Source organism: Protopterus annectens, chromosome 8.part0, assembly GCF_019279795.1.
Source record: "Protopterus annectens isolate FY-2018-M chromosome 8.part0, PAN1.0, whole genome shotgun sequence".
Lineage (NCBI taxonomy): Eukaryota > Metazoa > Chordata > Ceratodontiformes > Protopteridae > Protopterus > Protopterus annectens.
Window position 1 is genome coordinate 914213553 of NC_056741.1, and position 16431 is coordinate 914229983.

The 16431-nt window shown below is 37.2% G+C and overlaps 1 protein-coding gene across 5 annotated transcripts in view; it reads right to left on the reverse strand.

The window, feature by feature from the left end:
* The window catches only part of LOC122809153, a 1026347-nt gene that overhangs the window by 799233 nt on the left and 210683 nt on the right, over positions 1-16431 (reverse strand). For all 5 annotated transcript variants that reach the window (XM_044080437.1, XM_044080436.1, XM_044080435.1 and 2 more), the window contains exon 3: positions 10165-10223. In XM_044080437.1, the coding sequence (XP_043936372.1) occupies positions 10165-10223 (59 nt within the window). The remainder of the gene's footprint in view (positions 1-10164; positions 10224-16431) is intronic.

The following is a 16431-nucleotide window of genomic DNA, read 5'->3' on the forward strand; positions in this document are numbered from 1 at the left end:
GGCAGACAGGTACTGGATCCTCTTAGAATGACACCAGAAGCTTAGCCAAGTCAATCATTTTGTCCTTGTACTGCGGTATCATTCTGGCCGATGGCAGGATGCCACTCAGGGCTAGGGTCATACCTGCCTGGGCTACAAGATCGGAGACCTCTTCCATGTCTCTTTTCATGTAGTCCAGGGATGTATGTCTCAGGTAATTTACACCAACATGGACAATGACAGAGTCATATTTGGACTTGTGGTAGAGTGACCTGAGTGCATGGGTTATGTGGTGGATCTTGGCACCCGACAGGCAGCTGACAGTAAGCTTCTCCTTGTTTACCAGGTGAGTGGGACATCAGTGTGCCTGACTATAGAGTCACCTATGACTAGTTTTTTGGGGTACATTGTTTTGCCTTATGGGCTGTGGTTGAGTGGCACACTGAGTCTGTGGGTTATGTGTTGGGGGGTTGAGGTTGCTTGCTTTTCTGCTTTGGTGGTCTCTGTTTCTTGAGCAGATTATTATTGAGAGCTTCCACAAATGTTTTTGTGTTTCTGTGTGTGGAGTTTGGTGGTGTAGGTTTAGTGGGACTATGTGATGAGTGTAGTGTGGTGCAAGTGTTCACCTTCTCCTCTTGACTGTCAAGTTCAGTCTTGGTTGGAGAGAGCTTTACCTCCAGTTTGGCTAGATAAGTGCATGTCTCACAGGTTGTAGTGTTGGGTGGTAGGAGGAGAGGGTTGTCTGTGTACATGAGGCAATTGCTACATTGCCCCAAGATGCCTAGATTCATCAGCCTGACAGAAAAGAACACTGGGAGCTGACCCTTGGACATGCCTGAATAAAAAACTATTTTCCTCTAGACAAGTGAGGAAAGTGAGTACAAGAGCTGTTTTTCTCTAAGAAAGTGAGGAAAGTAAGTACAAAAACTGTTTTTCTCTAAGTAATGAGGAAGGTTGAGTGTTGTAGTAATTTGTAGCTTATTTAGTGCTTACAACAAGTTCTGAACAAATACTGAACACAAATATGAAAATTCAAGTGCTAAACCTAACAATCTGTATCTGGACTAGACTAGTCACAAGAAAGAAACAAGTGCAAATGCAGGCTTTAAAATCAGTAATGTTGACAGAGATGGAAAAATTGCCCAAACGGCCAATAAACTACAATTTCTGGGCCAGAAACCACTCCTTATGTGGTAGATAGGTTACCTAGTGCTTACCACTCCCACTGATAAGCTAGCAGGCTTTCCTCCAACACAGACAGGTTTGGAGGCTCAGAAGCTTACAAATAGTCCAGGGTACAGCAAATCTGTATCTGGGCTAGACTAGTTACAGGAAAGGCAGGAAACAAGCTTATTTTTTTTACAGTTAAGCAGAATACAGGTAGATTCTAGCAAAGATTTTTTTGTAAAGGAAAGGAAGAAAGGAGAAGCAGAAGATAATTCAGGGTTAGGAAACTAAGTGGGTTGGCCTTCTCAAATGTTCTCTCTGTATTAGGTAGAATTAGCTAATGACACTATACTGGGAGGAGTGTCCTAGATCAAATTTATAGTAGGGGCGGGCAACTGCAAAGCCACCAAGTATAACAGTAAGACACCAACAGGGATGGATGGTGGGAAACAATACTACAGCTACTAGCCTACACTCTTTTAGCCAGTAAACACTACAGAAATGTTTATCACAGCAGAAGAACAGCAGTGAGCCACAAAATGAAAGTTTTTAAACAGATAAAGGAGCAAGGAGACTCTAAAGAATGCTTTTAACTGAAAACAAATCAGTTATATGATACACTCCTTGGCAGGAAATCAGAACAAATAAACAGGTGCTTAACAAGTACAGGAAATTTCCAGTTAATGCCTTTCACATAATGAAACTAGCTAAAAAGCTTTACAAACAGTGTGACAGTAAAAACCTTATTTATCAGGCACTGTAAGGCAGACAGTTTTAGTTCAACCATGCAGATTAGTTAATAGCAATAAAATACAGTAAAACGTATGCAGCAGGCAATAAAAAGTGCTATATATAATGTGCTAGAAGCAATAACTAGTAAAAATAAGCAAAACAAAAACAGGAAACTTATTGTTATATATCTCAGATCAGAGCTGTAGCCAATGTCCCTCCACCACTCAGCTCAGTGTGTATAGATAGAAATCCTCTCAAAGTTAGGGCTTAAATACCAGAAGATACAGCCTTAAACAATTTAAAAAAAAGCTCAAAAGAACCAATGAGTGCTTACTCCAAGCCCTAGACCATCCAAACTCCACCAGCCAGCAGCCAATCAACACAATCCTGCCACAAAGGTAAAGAAAGGCTTCTGTTAATTCAAGATGGCCTGGGCATGTGCTCAGAACAACCACTGCAAAAACAAACAGGCCCAGAGACAGCAAATCTGAACTGGGACAATACTACAGCTACTAGCCTACACTTTTTTAGCCAGTAAACACTACAGAAATGTTTATCACAGCAGAAGAACAGCAGTGAGCCACAAAATGAAAGTTTTTAAACAGATAAAGGAGCAAGGAGACTCTACAGAATGCTTTTAACTAGAAAAAAAATCAGTTATATGATACATCTCCTTGGCAGGAAATCAGAACTAACAAACAGGTGCTTAATAAGTAGATAAAATTTCCAGTTAAAACCTTTCACACAGTGAAACTAGCTAAAAAGCTTTACAAACAGTGTGACAGTAAAAAACTTATTTATCAGACCCTGTAAGGCAGACAATTTTAGTTCAACTGTGCAGATTAGTTAATAGCAATAAAATACAGTAAAAAGTATGCAACAGGCAATAAAAAGTGCTATATATAAATTGCTAGAAACAATAACTAGTAAAAATAAGCAAAAAAAACCAGGATACTTATTGTTATATATCTCAGATCAGAGTTGTAGTCAATGCCCCTCCTCCACTCGGCTCAGTGTGAATAGACAGAAATACTCTCAAAGTTAGGGCTTAAATACCAGAAGATACAACCTTAAACAATTTAAAAAAAAAGCTCAAAAGAACCAATGAGGGCTTACTCCAAGCCCTAGACCCTCCAAACTCCACCAGCCAGCAGCCAGTCAACACAATCCTGCCACAAAGGTAAAGAAAGGCTTCTGTAAATTCAAGATGGCCTGGGCATGTGCTCAGAACAACCACTGCAAAAACAAACAGGCCCAGAGACAGCAAATCTGAACTGGGACAATACTACAGCTACTAGCCTACACTTTTTTAGCCAGTAAACACTACAGAAATGTTTATCACAGCAGAAGAACAGCAGTGAGCCACAAAATGAAAGTTTTTAAACAGATAAAAGAGCAAGGAGACTCTACAGAATGCTTTTAACTAGAAAAAAAATCAGTTATATGATACATCTCCTTGGCAGGAAATCAGAACTAACAAACAGGTGCTTAATAAGTAGATAAAATTTCCAGTTAAAACCTTTCACACAGTGAAACTAGCTAAAAAGCTTTACAAACAGCGTGACAGTAAAAAACTTATTTATCAGACCCTGTAAGGCAGACAATTTTAGTTCAACTGTGCAGATTAGTTAATAGCAATAAAATACAGTAAAAAGTATGCAACAGGCAATAAAAAGTGCTATATATAAATTGCTAGAAACAATAACTAGTAAAAATAAGCAAAACAAACAGGATACTTATTGTTATATATCTCAGATCAGAGTTGTAGTCAATGCCCCTCCTCCACTCGGCTCAGTGTGAATAGACAGAAATCCTCTCAAAGTTAGGGCTTCAATACCAAGAGATACAACCTTAAACAAATTTTAAAAAAAAAGCTCAAAAGAACCAATGAGTGCTTACTCCAAGCCTATGGATTTCTGTAATTTAGTGTGAAAAATAAATGAAATGAATGCAGATGTGATTAAAATAAACAAAACATTGAAGGACTATATCAACTCAAACAACAAAAGGCTGTAAAAATAAAAGCTTTAACTGTAAATATCAGAGGTTGAAATGAAGAAAAGGTTGTCCAAGTATGAGGCTTTTTAAAACTAACTATTTCAAAAAATAGTAGAGTTAGAAGACAGAGCACATGGAGAAAACCTGAGATTTTCTGCTGTGCCAGAGAAACTGAAGGGAACAAACTTTATTAATTTGATAAAAGCATTAATAAGCAACTAGACTGGTATTCCATAGTAGGATTTGTTAATTGAACGGGCATACAGAGTGTAAATTCCAAGCCAGACCATGAGAAAGCAGCCAAGTCCTATATTAGCAAAGAATTGGTCCTGACAAAACTGTGGAAAATGGATAAGTATTAAAAACCTGGAGACAGCAGGGTGTTTGTGGAAAATGATTATTCATTGTACACCAGGCAGAAGAGAAACACATTTATCCCAGTAAGCAGGGGATGTCAAGAGGCAGGTATGAGATTCAAGCTATAACATCCAGTTGTCTTCACAGCATTTTTTCCTGAAGGATCAAAGACATTTCTTGATGGAGAACAGGGTAAGGAGAAAAATAAAAAAAATGATCTAACAAAAAAATGTGCAAAGAAGCAAAAGGGGACTCGACTGCTCATTCTTCCAACAATTAAGCTTATAGAGAGACTTTGCCAGTAAAACATTTTCCAGTGTTCCAAAGGAAAATACTTGAGAGAAAGAGAAAAGTACATGGGTTGACTGGAAAAATCAGGAGTACTTTGGATATGAAACAGAGTCTAGTGTCAGAACATGGAGATAATCAGGAAGAAGGCCAGCAACACCAAAAATAGTGAATAAATGGGAAACTGTAAAGTTTTAATAATGACTGTAAAATTTAGCTTACAAGAAAAAAATGGCTGAGAAAAGATTGGACTTGTGCTGACTTTGTTAAACTTATCAGTGGACTGTAAAGCATATACCCCACATTATGTTATTATTATTTAGAGGGACACTAAAGGGAAAAAAGAAGTAACTGTAAGTAAAACAATTTTTGCTCTTATTAATATTTGTATAAAATATTTCATGATGTAATTTGCATGTTATATTATAAATCAGTTTTATATAGCGTGCAGTTGAGTATTTTAAATGTGTGTATGTGGGGAGTCTTTTCAGTGACTGTTGTATGTGTTAAAGCTGATAAAGTAAACAAGTACCTTTATAACTGTAAGAAATGTAGACTTTATAGTATAACAAGTGAAGAAAATCTGGACAAAAGAGAGTTTAAGTTAATATGCTGTGATCTTAGGCTGTTGAGTTGGGGGTTAGGTGTAAAAATATTGACCATATTATATGTACAATTAATGTAATAATTTTCTTTGTTTTTTTATAAGGGTTGATGTCTAGAATATTGTCCTTGGCTTAAACTACAAGCAGGTTTTTTTTTTTGTAAGCAAATAAGCTTGAAATATAATGCAAATTAAAAACCGCCATGAAAAATGTAAAGTGTTTTTTACATCTGGAAAGATAATAGCTTGTTTTATTTTTCCTTTAGAAAATTGAGACAAGATGTCTGCAGACAAAGCTAACAGCAGACACAGGGAATTCTGTACGTTCTTATCTGGGTGAGACTTAGAAAGATTCTTTCATGAAGTTGTAAACTGGGAAGCTGTTTTTTAATCCATTGCTGACTGCTTACATGAAGATTAGGTATCTGCAGGTGCAAGCAGTCTTGAGAGTTCTGAGTATTCTTTGCTGAGGGAAATGCATGTAAGACAAAAGCCAGAGATACACATTTAAAAAAAACATCATGTATAATATGTTGAAAGAATAGATTTTTATCATAATGGATACTCTATCCATATTATCAAAGAAAGTAAATGGTCTCACAGGTATAGACAAAAAACTATGAACCTGTGAAAGAATATTGAATTATATTAAGAACTGCAGGGTGCAAATAGAAATTTTGCATGACATGCGTTTGGAAAGTAATGATTATGTGGATTTGACAAAGGAAGGATTTAGGGATGGATATTCAGCAGAATGTCAGGGGCAAATGAAAAGGGGAGTAACAATATTAATTGTAAGAGTTTCTCCTGTAGTGATGGAAGAGGGAAAAAGACAACAGTTGTAAATTTGTTGTACTAAGGAACTATTGGTAAGAGAGGAGGATTGTGTTGGCATGTACTTATATTCCGCCAAAAGCTGATATTGTGGAGCTTTTTTGGAAAAAATAATCCACTTTCAGCAGAGAATATTACTTATAGGTGGAGACTGGAACTTGATTTGCAATAGTGAGGATGTATCAGGGGACCTAGAAGGGAAAATATAGCACAAGGGATTAGATTTCTGAAGAAATTTATAAAAACGTTTGGTACAAAAGACATAAATTCGGTAATAACAACTCAGAATTTATTTACTCTTCTTCAAGAATACAATAGCTGTGCTAGTCTGAAAAGAAATTATATTTCACAGGACCATGAGCATTGAATTGAAAGCTTCAAGAGACACATCCAATAACTGTTTCAGATCATGTACTGATAAAAACTAAAATAAAATGAAGTGAACATAGACACTGCCTCTTTTCCACCTACCCGTCAAAAAGAGAGGAATCTAAGGAAATGGTAGTGGAAATTACTGAGTTATTAAGAACGATAGAAACTGTTTATAAAGGGATAGCTACCAAGTAGAATAAAATGAAAATGGAGTTTGAAAATAGGGTAGAAATAAAAGAGGAAGAAATATGGCTAAGAAATAATAGGAATTATTTAGAGGGGCTAACAAAGGGTAAAGTATTGCAGAATAAGGTTTATCTCCCAGAATAAAAAGAGGAGAAACTGCAAAGTGCTAAATTGAAAACAAGGGAGCATTTGGATAATATACATGAGTTTAGAAAGATTGCCGCTGAGCAACTATTTTAATAACTTCAGAGCACAAAAGCTTTTAGCACAATGACTTTGGCAACAGAAAGTAGAAAGGGCTGTTGCTACATTTAGGTAGTCTATGACAGAAAAATAACCAGAGATCCTGTAAAGGTATTAGAGATATTTCAAAAATTTTATTAAAATTTGTATAAAGCAGAGGAATGTGGAAACCAAGAAAGAGCACACATGTAAAAATTTAGGAACACGTAGTTATGCCAAGGTTAGGGGAAGATGAGGTGCAACAACTAAAAGTTAAAAAAGGAGAAGATGAACTAAAAACTGTGATGTATAATCAATCTGCAGGTAAGTCTCAGGAACTGATTGTATTCCTGTAGCAGTTTGGAAGTTAGGAGGAAAGAAACTGATTGCAACAGAATCTATTGCATATGACAGAACTACGAGGCAAAATGTCTTTGTTAGTGTAAGTTAATATGTGAGGTAGGCAACATGCCATGTCATTATTGTTCCATTCCATAATTTTTTTCAGGATTTTTCATTCAGCACAACCTTAGGAAATGCATTAGACTTTCTTGACCCCCACCCCCAAGGAAAAAAAAAAACTCTTGATTAATCTTGTGTCAGTATATCAAACTGTATGCACTAAGTGATTTCATTTTAATATTTGTTTATTTTGTTGAGCAGATAAATGCCAGTAGTCCAAAATTTTCCTGGAAGGAAACTAGGAAACTGAAAGAAACCTGATACACTTTATGAAATTGCATTTGTTATATCTTTTCAGAACACATTTCTACTTCAGCTGAATTTTTTGTACTTCCCTTTCTGTACTCCTGGTTCTAAGACTCACACTCAGTACATTCTTCTGACTAGGTTGTCATGACGATTAGCTTGAACATAGTTTGAGAGCTACATCCATAAATCCCCTTAGCAGTAAATGCTTTTCTGTAACAGATTCGGCAGAACATACCTTGATGTTTATAAAATAAGAATTCTGCATGTTACAGGTGAATTATACAACTTAAATAATAAACTCTGTATGAAGAAACTAGCATATATCTTGTTTGATAGTGAGTTTTACCAGTACTAATGCAAACACCTTTCACTGCATTGGACCGGACCTTCACTGGATGTGATCCTTGGTATCAGCACACCAGCCCAATTTGCAGGTAAATGAAAAATCTTTTGTATGACAACAGGAAAGCATAACTATTAGATAAAAGTCAAAAAGGACAATGATTAACATAACCAGTGCCATAATAACCACACTCGTGACCTAGTAAGAACCCAAGAAGGTATGAATTCTTTTTCATTGTTTGCCTGAACAGTAACTATACAGCAGCAGTTAAAACAGACATACATTAACATCCATAGTCCATAGAAAGAATATTAAGCACCAGGCTTTGACAGGCAGTTACTGACCGTTTTAGAAAGCACAGTTCTTTAGTCTTTCATTTATGGACTATGCATCCCTTATTTGCTATCAGAATCTCTCTTGTTTTAAGAGATGGTGAGAATGTGCTGTTTGCTTTGTTTAGGCTTTAAGAATTAATAAATGAAGTTCACATTCAGGCTATTCAGTCTACAGAGGGTTGAATGCACTGCATACTTAAAAATAATGTAAATAGTCTTTTTAAAGCTGGAATTATTTCATATCAAAGGTAACTTTGCCAAATTGACTAGTCATCAACAATATTTTCCTGGCAACTTTTCTGTTTTATTCATTACTTTTCTGGCATCCTTTATTAACATTGTGATCCATATATCTTAAACCTGAATCTACTTGTAATGTCTTTAAAATAGCATATTAAAATACAGAGACCCTACATACTGAGCTCCTGTTGAAATTCTGAAGTCTATAATTTGCAGTATGTCACTGATGCACTTATATTTAAATTCGTAGAAGTTTACACCTGTCTTTGATGCAATATAAATTGTCTTTTAGACATTATTTTTGATAATGTTCTTTTCTTTTTCTGTGTAAATTTACAGGTTCCTATCACATAGTCGAACTTTTACAAGTTCGAACCACATATGGTCGTGACCATACATTCGAATTTGTAAAAGTTCGAGCGTTTGAATGAAAATCTCCATAAGCAGAGGTTTCCATTCACTTCAATGTGGTGCGATCTCAGAGTTGGTATATTTAAGTAGCGGGGAGTGGGGGGGCGCATCCCCCACGTGGGGGGCTGCAGGAGGGCTTGCCTTGCCCCCTGCTTACAACAATTTATTTTGTTGTCCGTTGTTTTTTTATTTTTTTTTACGTAGTCGAAGTTCTGTAAATTTGAACATAATGGTTCGACCATTAGGTGTTCAGAGTTATGGAACTTCGACTATGTGATATAGAGCCTAAATTTACAGCATGTTGTTTCATTGCATTTTTTTCTCTTGTGCAATTGCAAACAATATTTCTGTCTACTGCATCTAGTCAGTTAACATATACAGCATAGGAAAACAGCTGCAGAAATTCTCTTTCAACTTCATACACAGATGGAACAAGAGTTTGGCATATTATAGGCTAAATTGTTCATGTATTTCTTTCCACACGGGATTGTGTCCTGTGGAGTATACTTCCCTGTAAGAAATCATCATAGTATGATCTCCTCCCATTTACTTCTGATTTTATTAAACAATACGGGATCCTGCCTATTACTGTGACAAAGTACTAATAGGTAATAGCAGAGTACATCATTTCAGCAACCTAAATACTACCACATGCTCTGCACTGTTAAATAATGTTTGATTCTGTCAGTAATATTAAAAGTGAAAGGTCAACATTTTAACATATTCTAATTGCTTATTTTTGAACAGCAAAAATAAACATATTTAACTCTGTCAGGAATCTCCCCTTTTTTTGTAGATTCCCCAAGGAATGTTTGAAGAATGGCCCTTACTTCTCTCCTGGGGTAATCACATTTGCACCTGTATCACAACAGGGACCATCTATGCCTGTCTAACAGCTCATGTTGTGCTCTCACACACACATGGCTTGGGTGATTATGACCAGATCATTCCTACACCAGCCCCCCCATCAGAGTTTGTATCTGAAAGCAGCAGCTAAGGCCAGTCAGGGCCCACCAAGATGGGCACACCTGTCCTCCCATTCTCCCCACTCCCCACCAAGATGGGCACACCCATCCTCCCAAACATACCATCAAGCTCCAGAGCCACCATTCAGACTCAGGACATCTGGGTCATATTCAGGGCTTTATCTCTGTACACCATCAGATAGCCTATTACAAATCTCACATCTGACAGTTAAATAATGTTACTGCTGTAATAACAAACATTATGTCATTCCCATAGAGAGGGAGTTTTCTTTCCCCTTAAAGGCATCATTTCCACTTTTAATTGTGAATAGTAATCCAGAGGACATCTCTAGGCAATAAAACACAGACTATCAAAGAACAATAACAAACCATTTTGTCAAAGGAGGAAAAACAACTTACCATGTGCCTTAATTCCAGCAACATGCAGAAGAATGAACAGTAATGTCAGTTTATACACTCTGAAAAAAAAGCAGATACAATGATTACCAATATAAACAGACATAATTAAATGAGTAAATATATCTTCATTGCAACTAGATAATGTTGGAAGTTAATGTGGAAATATATGCACATTCACTCATTTATAAAGAAGTTTAAACTAAAAAATTGTGAATAATTCCTGTCTGCAGTGCTGACAACCTAAGTATGAGGTATGAGCTGGGTGTCAAAAGGCCAGTAGTGGAAGGCTCAAGTGGATTTAGGGAGTTCTCATTCTTTCACGGGAAAGTGTATTTTTGTATAGTGATGGATGCAAATGGAAGCCAAAAGCTCTAGTTCAGGTGGAATAAAAAGGGAGGTTGTGCAGGTAGTCTATAATGGTAGCATGTATCTGGTACCATATACACACATGAACCAACTCAAAAACACTGAACACAGTACAGTGGATGGGAATAAAAGTAGGCCAAAAGGGAAGAGTTTCTCCTGTGATTAAAATGGCACCATGATGCAAAACATCATATCATTTCTGCCTTATACTGGAGAATATTTATAGGTACTGTGAAATGGTAGATAGTGGATAGGAAGGAGTAGCAAAAAGATGTGAAAATATATAAATATATAGTGTTTCTGTGTGTGTATTCTTGGACCTACACACCAGGGTTTGATATTTATACATATCCTGTCCAGATTACAAAATAATTTGGAGAGCATCACTCTGCAATATCACTAAAATATCATCATTCTACCTATGTCATGAGCAGCCAGACATCGGTTATACCAACCACACAAATTTATACAATATCTTCCTATCACTAAGTGCAACACTTATTCTAAATACTTTCTCTAAATCTTAAAGAATAAAAAACTCACACTAAGTACTAAATTAACAAATTACAATTAAAAGTAAAAAAATACACACCGAAACCTATATAAATCTTTATTGCTACAACTTCCACAGAAAACTCACAGACCTTGCAAAAATGTCATTCACTAAATTAAAGCAAGTAAATAAACCACAGTTATACATGCAAATTATATTTAAATATTTATAAAGAAATAGATATAAATAATATTCACGTAATTTCCACATAAATTAATATAAAATTAATTGGAATGATCCTCAAACAGGAAACAAAATTGACTCTATGAAGGAAAGAACAGACTCACCCATCAAAAAATAAAAACACTTAAAAAATCTATAGAAAACTAAAATTAAAAATTGGTCATAAATGTAAATACATTCTCAGCAAAACTACAATGTGCAGAAGTAAACATAGAAAAGAAATTTGTTAAAAGAAAATCAATTAAACATTTTACATGTACAGCAATAAAATACTCACTTTCCTCAAGTTAATATACATGGAAACAGAACTGAACACGACACATGAGAAAATAAAAATAAATTCATAAATGTAATTCTAAACAATTATAAGTTACACTTAACCAAGCAATTTACCATCCAATTGCAAAGCCCAGCTCTCAAAGAAATCTTTCTTGAAGACTTCCAACTTCATGTTTGGGAGGAAAGATTTATGATGGTGGTAGTTACAGTCTTCAATTTGTAGGCATAAGGTACAGGTTTTGATTTAAATCCAGGGTTATTGGCCAGGCTTAAAATGGCCCTTTAAGGCAGTTTGCCTAGTATTCACCTATGAACCAATGACAAGTCTGACTATAAATAGCTATCTAGTGCCTAGAGTGGCACAACATGACCATAACACCTAAATTGTTACTTCCAGACACATATACTAAACTGCCCCTTAACAATGCTATCATCAAACCAAATAATGATGCAAAAAATAACAAAGTTCCTCAAAAGTTGAAGAAAAATTTGTACCTAACTGACAAAAAATACAGGACCTAGTTCCCTCCCTCAAGGCATCCTTCCTGATTAGATAGAAACCCCAAAACTGAAACTAAATCTAACAAAAACACATCCACCCTTCCTAAAATCACACAGTCACTGAATAAAAATAACAAGAATAAAATCAACAAAAAATAAGCAAATATAGCAACAGAAATAATAAAAACTCAAGTAAAGCAACCCCTACTAACTTCCACATGAATTAATTCAGCAAAAGTAATACTCCTACTCCTATTGTGCTGAACAATGAACAGCCTAATAATACCATACCAATTGAAAATAGTGGAAAAATAACTAAAAACAAAAATAATTAAAAAACATAAATTAAACAAGTATGGTTCTGGTTGGATACCTATAATATCTTGTACTATAAAAGTAGAAACATGTTTTGTGTCTTCTAACATTTATAAAGTCTCACTATTCCCATCTTTCCTTTCCGATGGGTTCCATTTTATAATTCAGGTCAGGATTCTGATTGGCAAGTTTTTTTTTTTTTTTTTTGCTTGCTCATTCAGAAATATATGCTGTAACTGTTGACTTTCAAAATAAGAAGTGAACGAATAGCTGCATTTGTATTTATTTTTATTTATTTGTCTATTTATTTATAATTTTATTCAGGCCTCAGACCTGAAGTGTTTATACAACAATTAAACAGTTTTATTGTTAGGCTTTGTAAGAGAGAGAGACACACGCACCATTGAGATAAGTCTTCGTTTAAGCATGGCATTAACAGAATGACCTACTTGGTCTACAAAGAGTATGGCAACAAGTAAGCAGTATCTGGCTGAACACAGACAAATAGTATGTTTGTAAGCTTCTGAGCCCCCCAAGCCTTTCTGTGTTGGAGGGAAGCCTTCTAGCCTACTAGCTTATCAGTGGGAGTGGTAAGCACTAGGTAGCCTATCTACCACAAGATCCAGGTACAGATTCTTAATTTTAGCACTTGAATTTGCTTATTCGTGCTCAGCATTTGTACAGAACTTGTTGTTAACACTAAATAAGCTACAAATTACTACAGTACTCAACCTTCCTCTTTACCTTCCTCACTTGCTTAGAAAAAAACAGCTCTTATACTCACTTTCCTCACTTGTCTAGAGGAAAATAGTTTTTTTATTCAGGCATGTCCAAGGGTCAGCTCCCAGTGTTCTCTCCTGTCTACTTGATGAATCTGGGCATCTTGAGACAATGCAGCAATTGCCTCATGTACACAAACAACCCTCTCCTCCTACCACCCAACACCACAACCTGTGAGAGATGCACTTATCTAGCCAAACTGGAGTTAAAGCTCTCTCCTACCAAGACTGAACTTGACAGTTAAGAGGAGAAGGTAAACAATTGCACCACACCACACTCATCACATAGTCCCAGTAGGGTCTATATTACTAAAGCGAAAAACCCTATGTGCAAATACCAAAACATCGACCCCTATACCGCGAACCACAAAAATCCTGAAAACACTAAACCGCAAAAAAAAAAAATATATCGAATTGTCATAGTCGGCCGAACCCACCACCCGCTACATACTACCCACCCAAACAAAATAAATAAACCACATACATACACTAACCAAACCCTACTTCTAACCTAAACTAAAGCACCAAAACCCTACCTCTAACACTACACTAAATCCCACAAACACAACTATCTATGCACTCTCCTTAACCCCTCCCTAACCCTAAGGTCCGTAACTACTGCATACTTCCCCTACACACATACACCCAAACAAAATAAATAAAACACATACATACATTTAAAAAAAAACCTACTTCCAACACTATACTAAACCCCACATACACAACTAACTATGCACTATCCTTAATCCCTCCCTAACCCTAAGGTCCGTAACTACTGCACACTTCCCCTACACACATACACCCAAGCAAAATAAATAAAACACATACAAACATTTAAAAAACACCTACTTCTAACACTACACTAACTCTTACATACATTACCTATCTATGGACTTACTTTAACCCAAATCCTAACACTAAATTCCTATCTATCGCACACTTACCTTACGGAGCTATACTGCAGATGGGTCAACCAAAACAAATCGACATTTCGAACTTTGCAGTTTTGAACTTTCACGAATTACATACTTCACGCAATACGGGTTGACATCTTCGCATTCGCCTAAAGGAATCTTTGCTCTCATAATAGGAACCCGTCCCACTAAACCTACACCACCAAAATCCACACATAGAAACACAAACACATTCGCAGAGGCTCTCAATAATAATTTGCTCAAGCAACAGAGACCTCCAAAGCAGAAACGCAACCTCCACCCCCCAACACAACCTAAATGACACATAGCCCACAGACTCAGTGTGCCAAATAAACTACAGCCCATAAAGCAAACCAGCCTACCCAACACACTAGTCATAGGTGACTCTATAGTCAGACACACTGATGTCCCACTCACCTGGCTAAACAAGGAGAAGGTTACTGTCAGCTGCCTGTTGGTTGCCAGGATCCACCACATAACCTACGCACTCAGGTCACTCCACAACAAGTACAAATATGACTCTGTCATTGTCCATGTTGATGTGAATGACCTGAGACGTACCTACCTGGACTACATGAAAAGAGACATGGAAGAGCTCTCCGATCTTGTAGCCAAGGCAGGTATGACCCTAGCCCTGAGTAGCATCCTGCCATCGCCCAGAATGATACCGCAGTACAAGGACAAAATAATTGACTTCAACAATTGGCTAAGCTTCTGGTATCATTCTAAGGGGATCCAGTATCTGTCTGCCTGGGACAACATGGTCAACAGACCACGATGCTTTGCCAGAGATGGCCTGCACCTGTTGCTCCTGGGATTCCAGAAACTGGCTAAGGCTCTTGCCACCCCTATAGTGCCTTTTTAGGCAAGGTTCAAATGACAAATTCACCACCATAACAGGAACAGGCAAGCAAAAACTGAGGGTAATGTTACTCAATGCTAGAAGTCTAAATCTCAAAATGCACTATCTGTCTGCCTGGGACAACATGGTCAACAGACCACGATGCTTTGCCAGAGATGGCCTGCACCTGTTGCTCCTGGGATTCCAGAAACTGGCTAAGGCTCTTGCCACCCCTATAGTGCCTTTTTTAGGCAAGGTTCAAATGACAAATTCACCACCATAACAGGAACAGGCAAGCAAAAACTGAGGGTAATGTTACTCAATGCTAGAAGTCTAAATCTCAAAATGCACTCACTCAAGGCACTCCTTAAAATGGAGAACATCGATAGCTGTGCAGTGACTGAGACCTGCTTCAAGGCTCTAGAGAGCACCCCACATTGAGCACATTACCAGGCTATAACTCATACCACACGTTTTGACCATCTAACCTGGACCAGAACACCAAACGCGGAGGTGTGTCCATCTTTATTAAAGATATCCACACCTCCAGGCTAGTTACGCAGCATAATACATCCGAGGTTATCCAAGTGCAACTAACTCTGGGCAAAACTGCAATCCAAATTGTAGCTTGCTACAGATTTCCCACCATGCCCCAGGATTCCCACTCCTCTTTTCTTGATAAACTGGAAAATATTAGGGTTCAACCAAACATCCTAATAATGGACGATTTCAACTACCCCACCATTAACTGGTAAAAGTACTCATGTACCAACTCCTTTGCTCAACGCTTTCTGGAATTCATAAATTCTAATGCCCTGGATCAACTTATCCACCCCCCCACCAGAGACAACAATATCCTAGACCTAGTCATTGCCAACATGAGTGACTGGTGTTCCACACCTGAAGTCAACTCCTCGTTGGTCAGATCCAGCCATAAGCTAATCAACCTAGATATCTGCATCCCGCCCACACCCACCATTAAGGAAACCACGGTAAAAAAAATTCTCCAAAGCCAACTTCATGATTCTTAAGACAGAAGTGATGAACTTCATGACACTCATGCAGATGGACAATACAGTTACGACTGCTTAATCCTACACAAATGCACTCTATAAGCACTTACACGAGTGCATGGATTGTGCTATCCCAAACAGAACCAAGACGCTATCCTCCAAAAAAAGGAAACCAATCTGGTGGTCCCCTGCCATAAACAAACTCTATAACAGAAGGAAGAAACTGTTGCAAAAGAGTAAAATCCCATGAGTGGAGGAGCTCCCTGGACAGCCTCAGTAAGAAGCTGAGATCCCTTATAAGATCCTCCAAAGCTAGCTATGAAAACAAAATCATCACTGATTCTAAGGACAACCGCAAAGCATTCTAAAGCTATGTCAGGAATTTCAATGGCAACACCCAGATCTTCTCTGAGTTACAGCACAATGGCACGAAAATTACAGAACCAACTGATATTGCCAACATCCTGGCAGATAGGTTCAGTGCTAACTTTACCCCACCCCC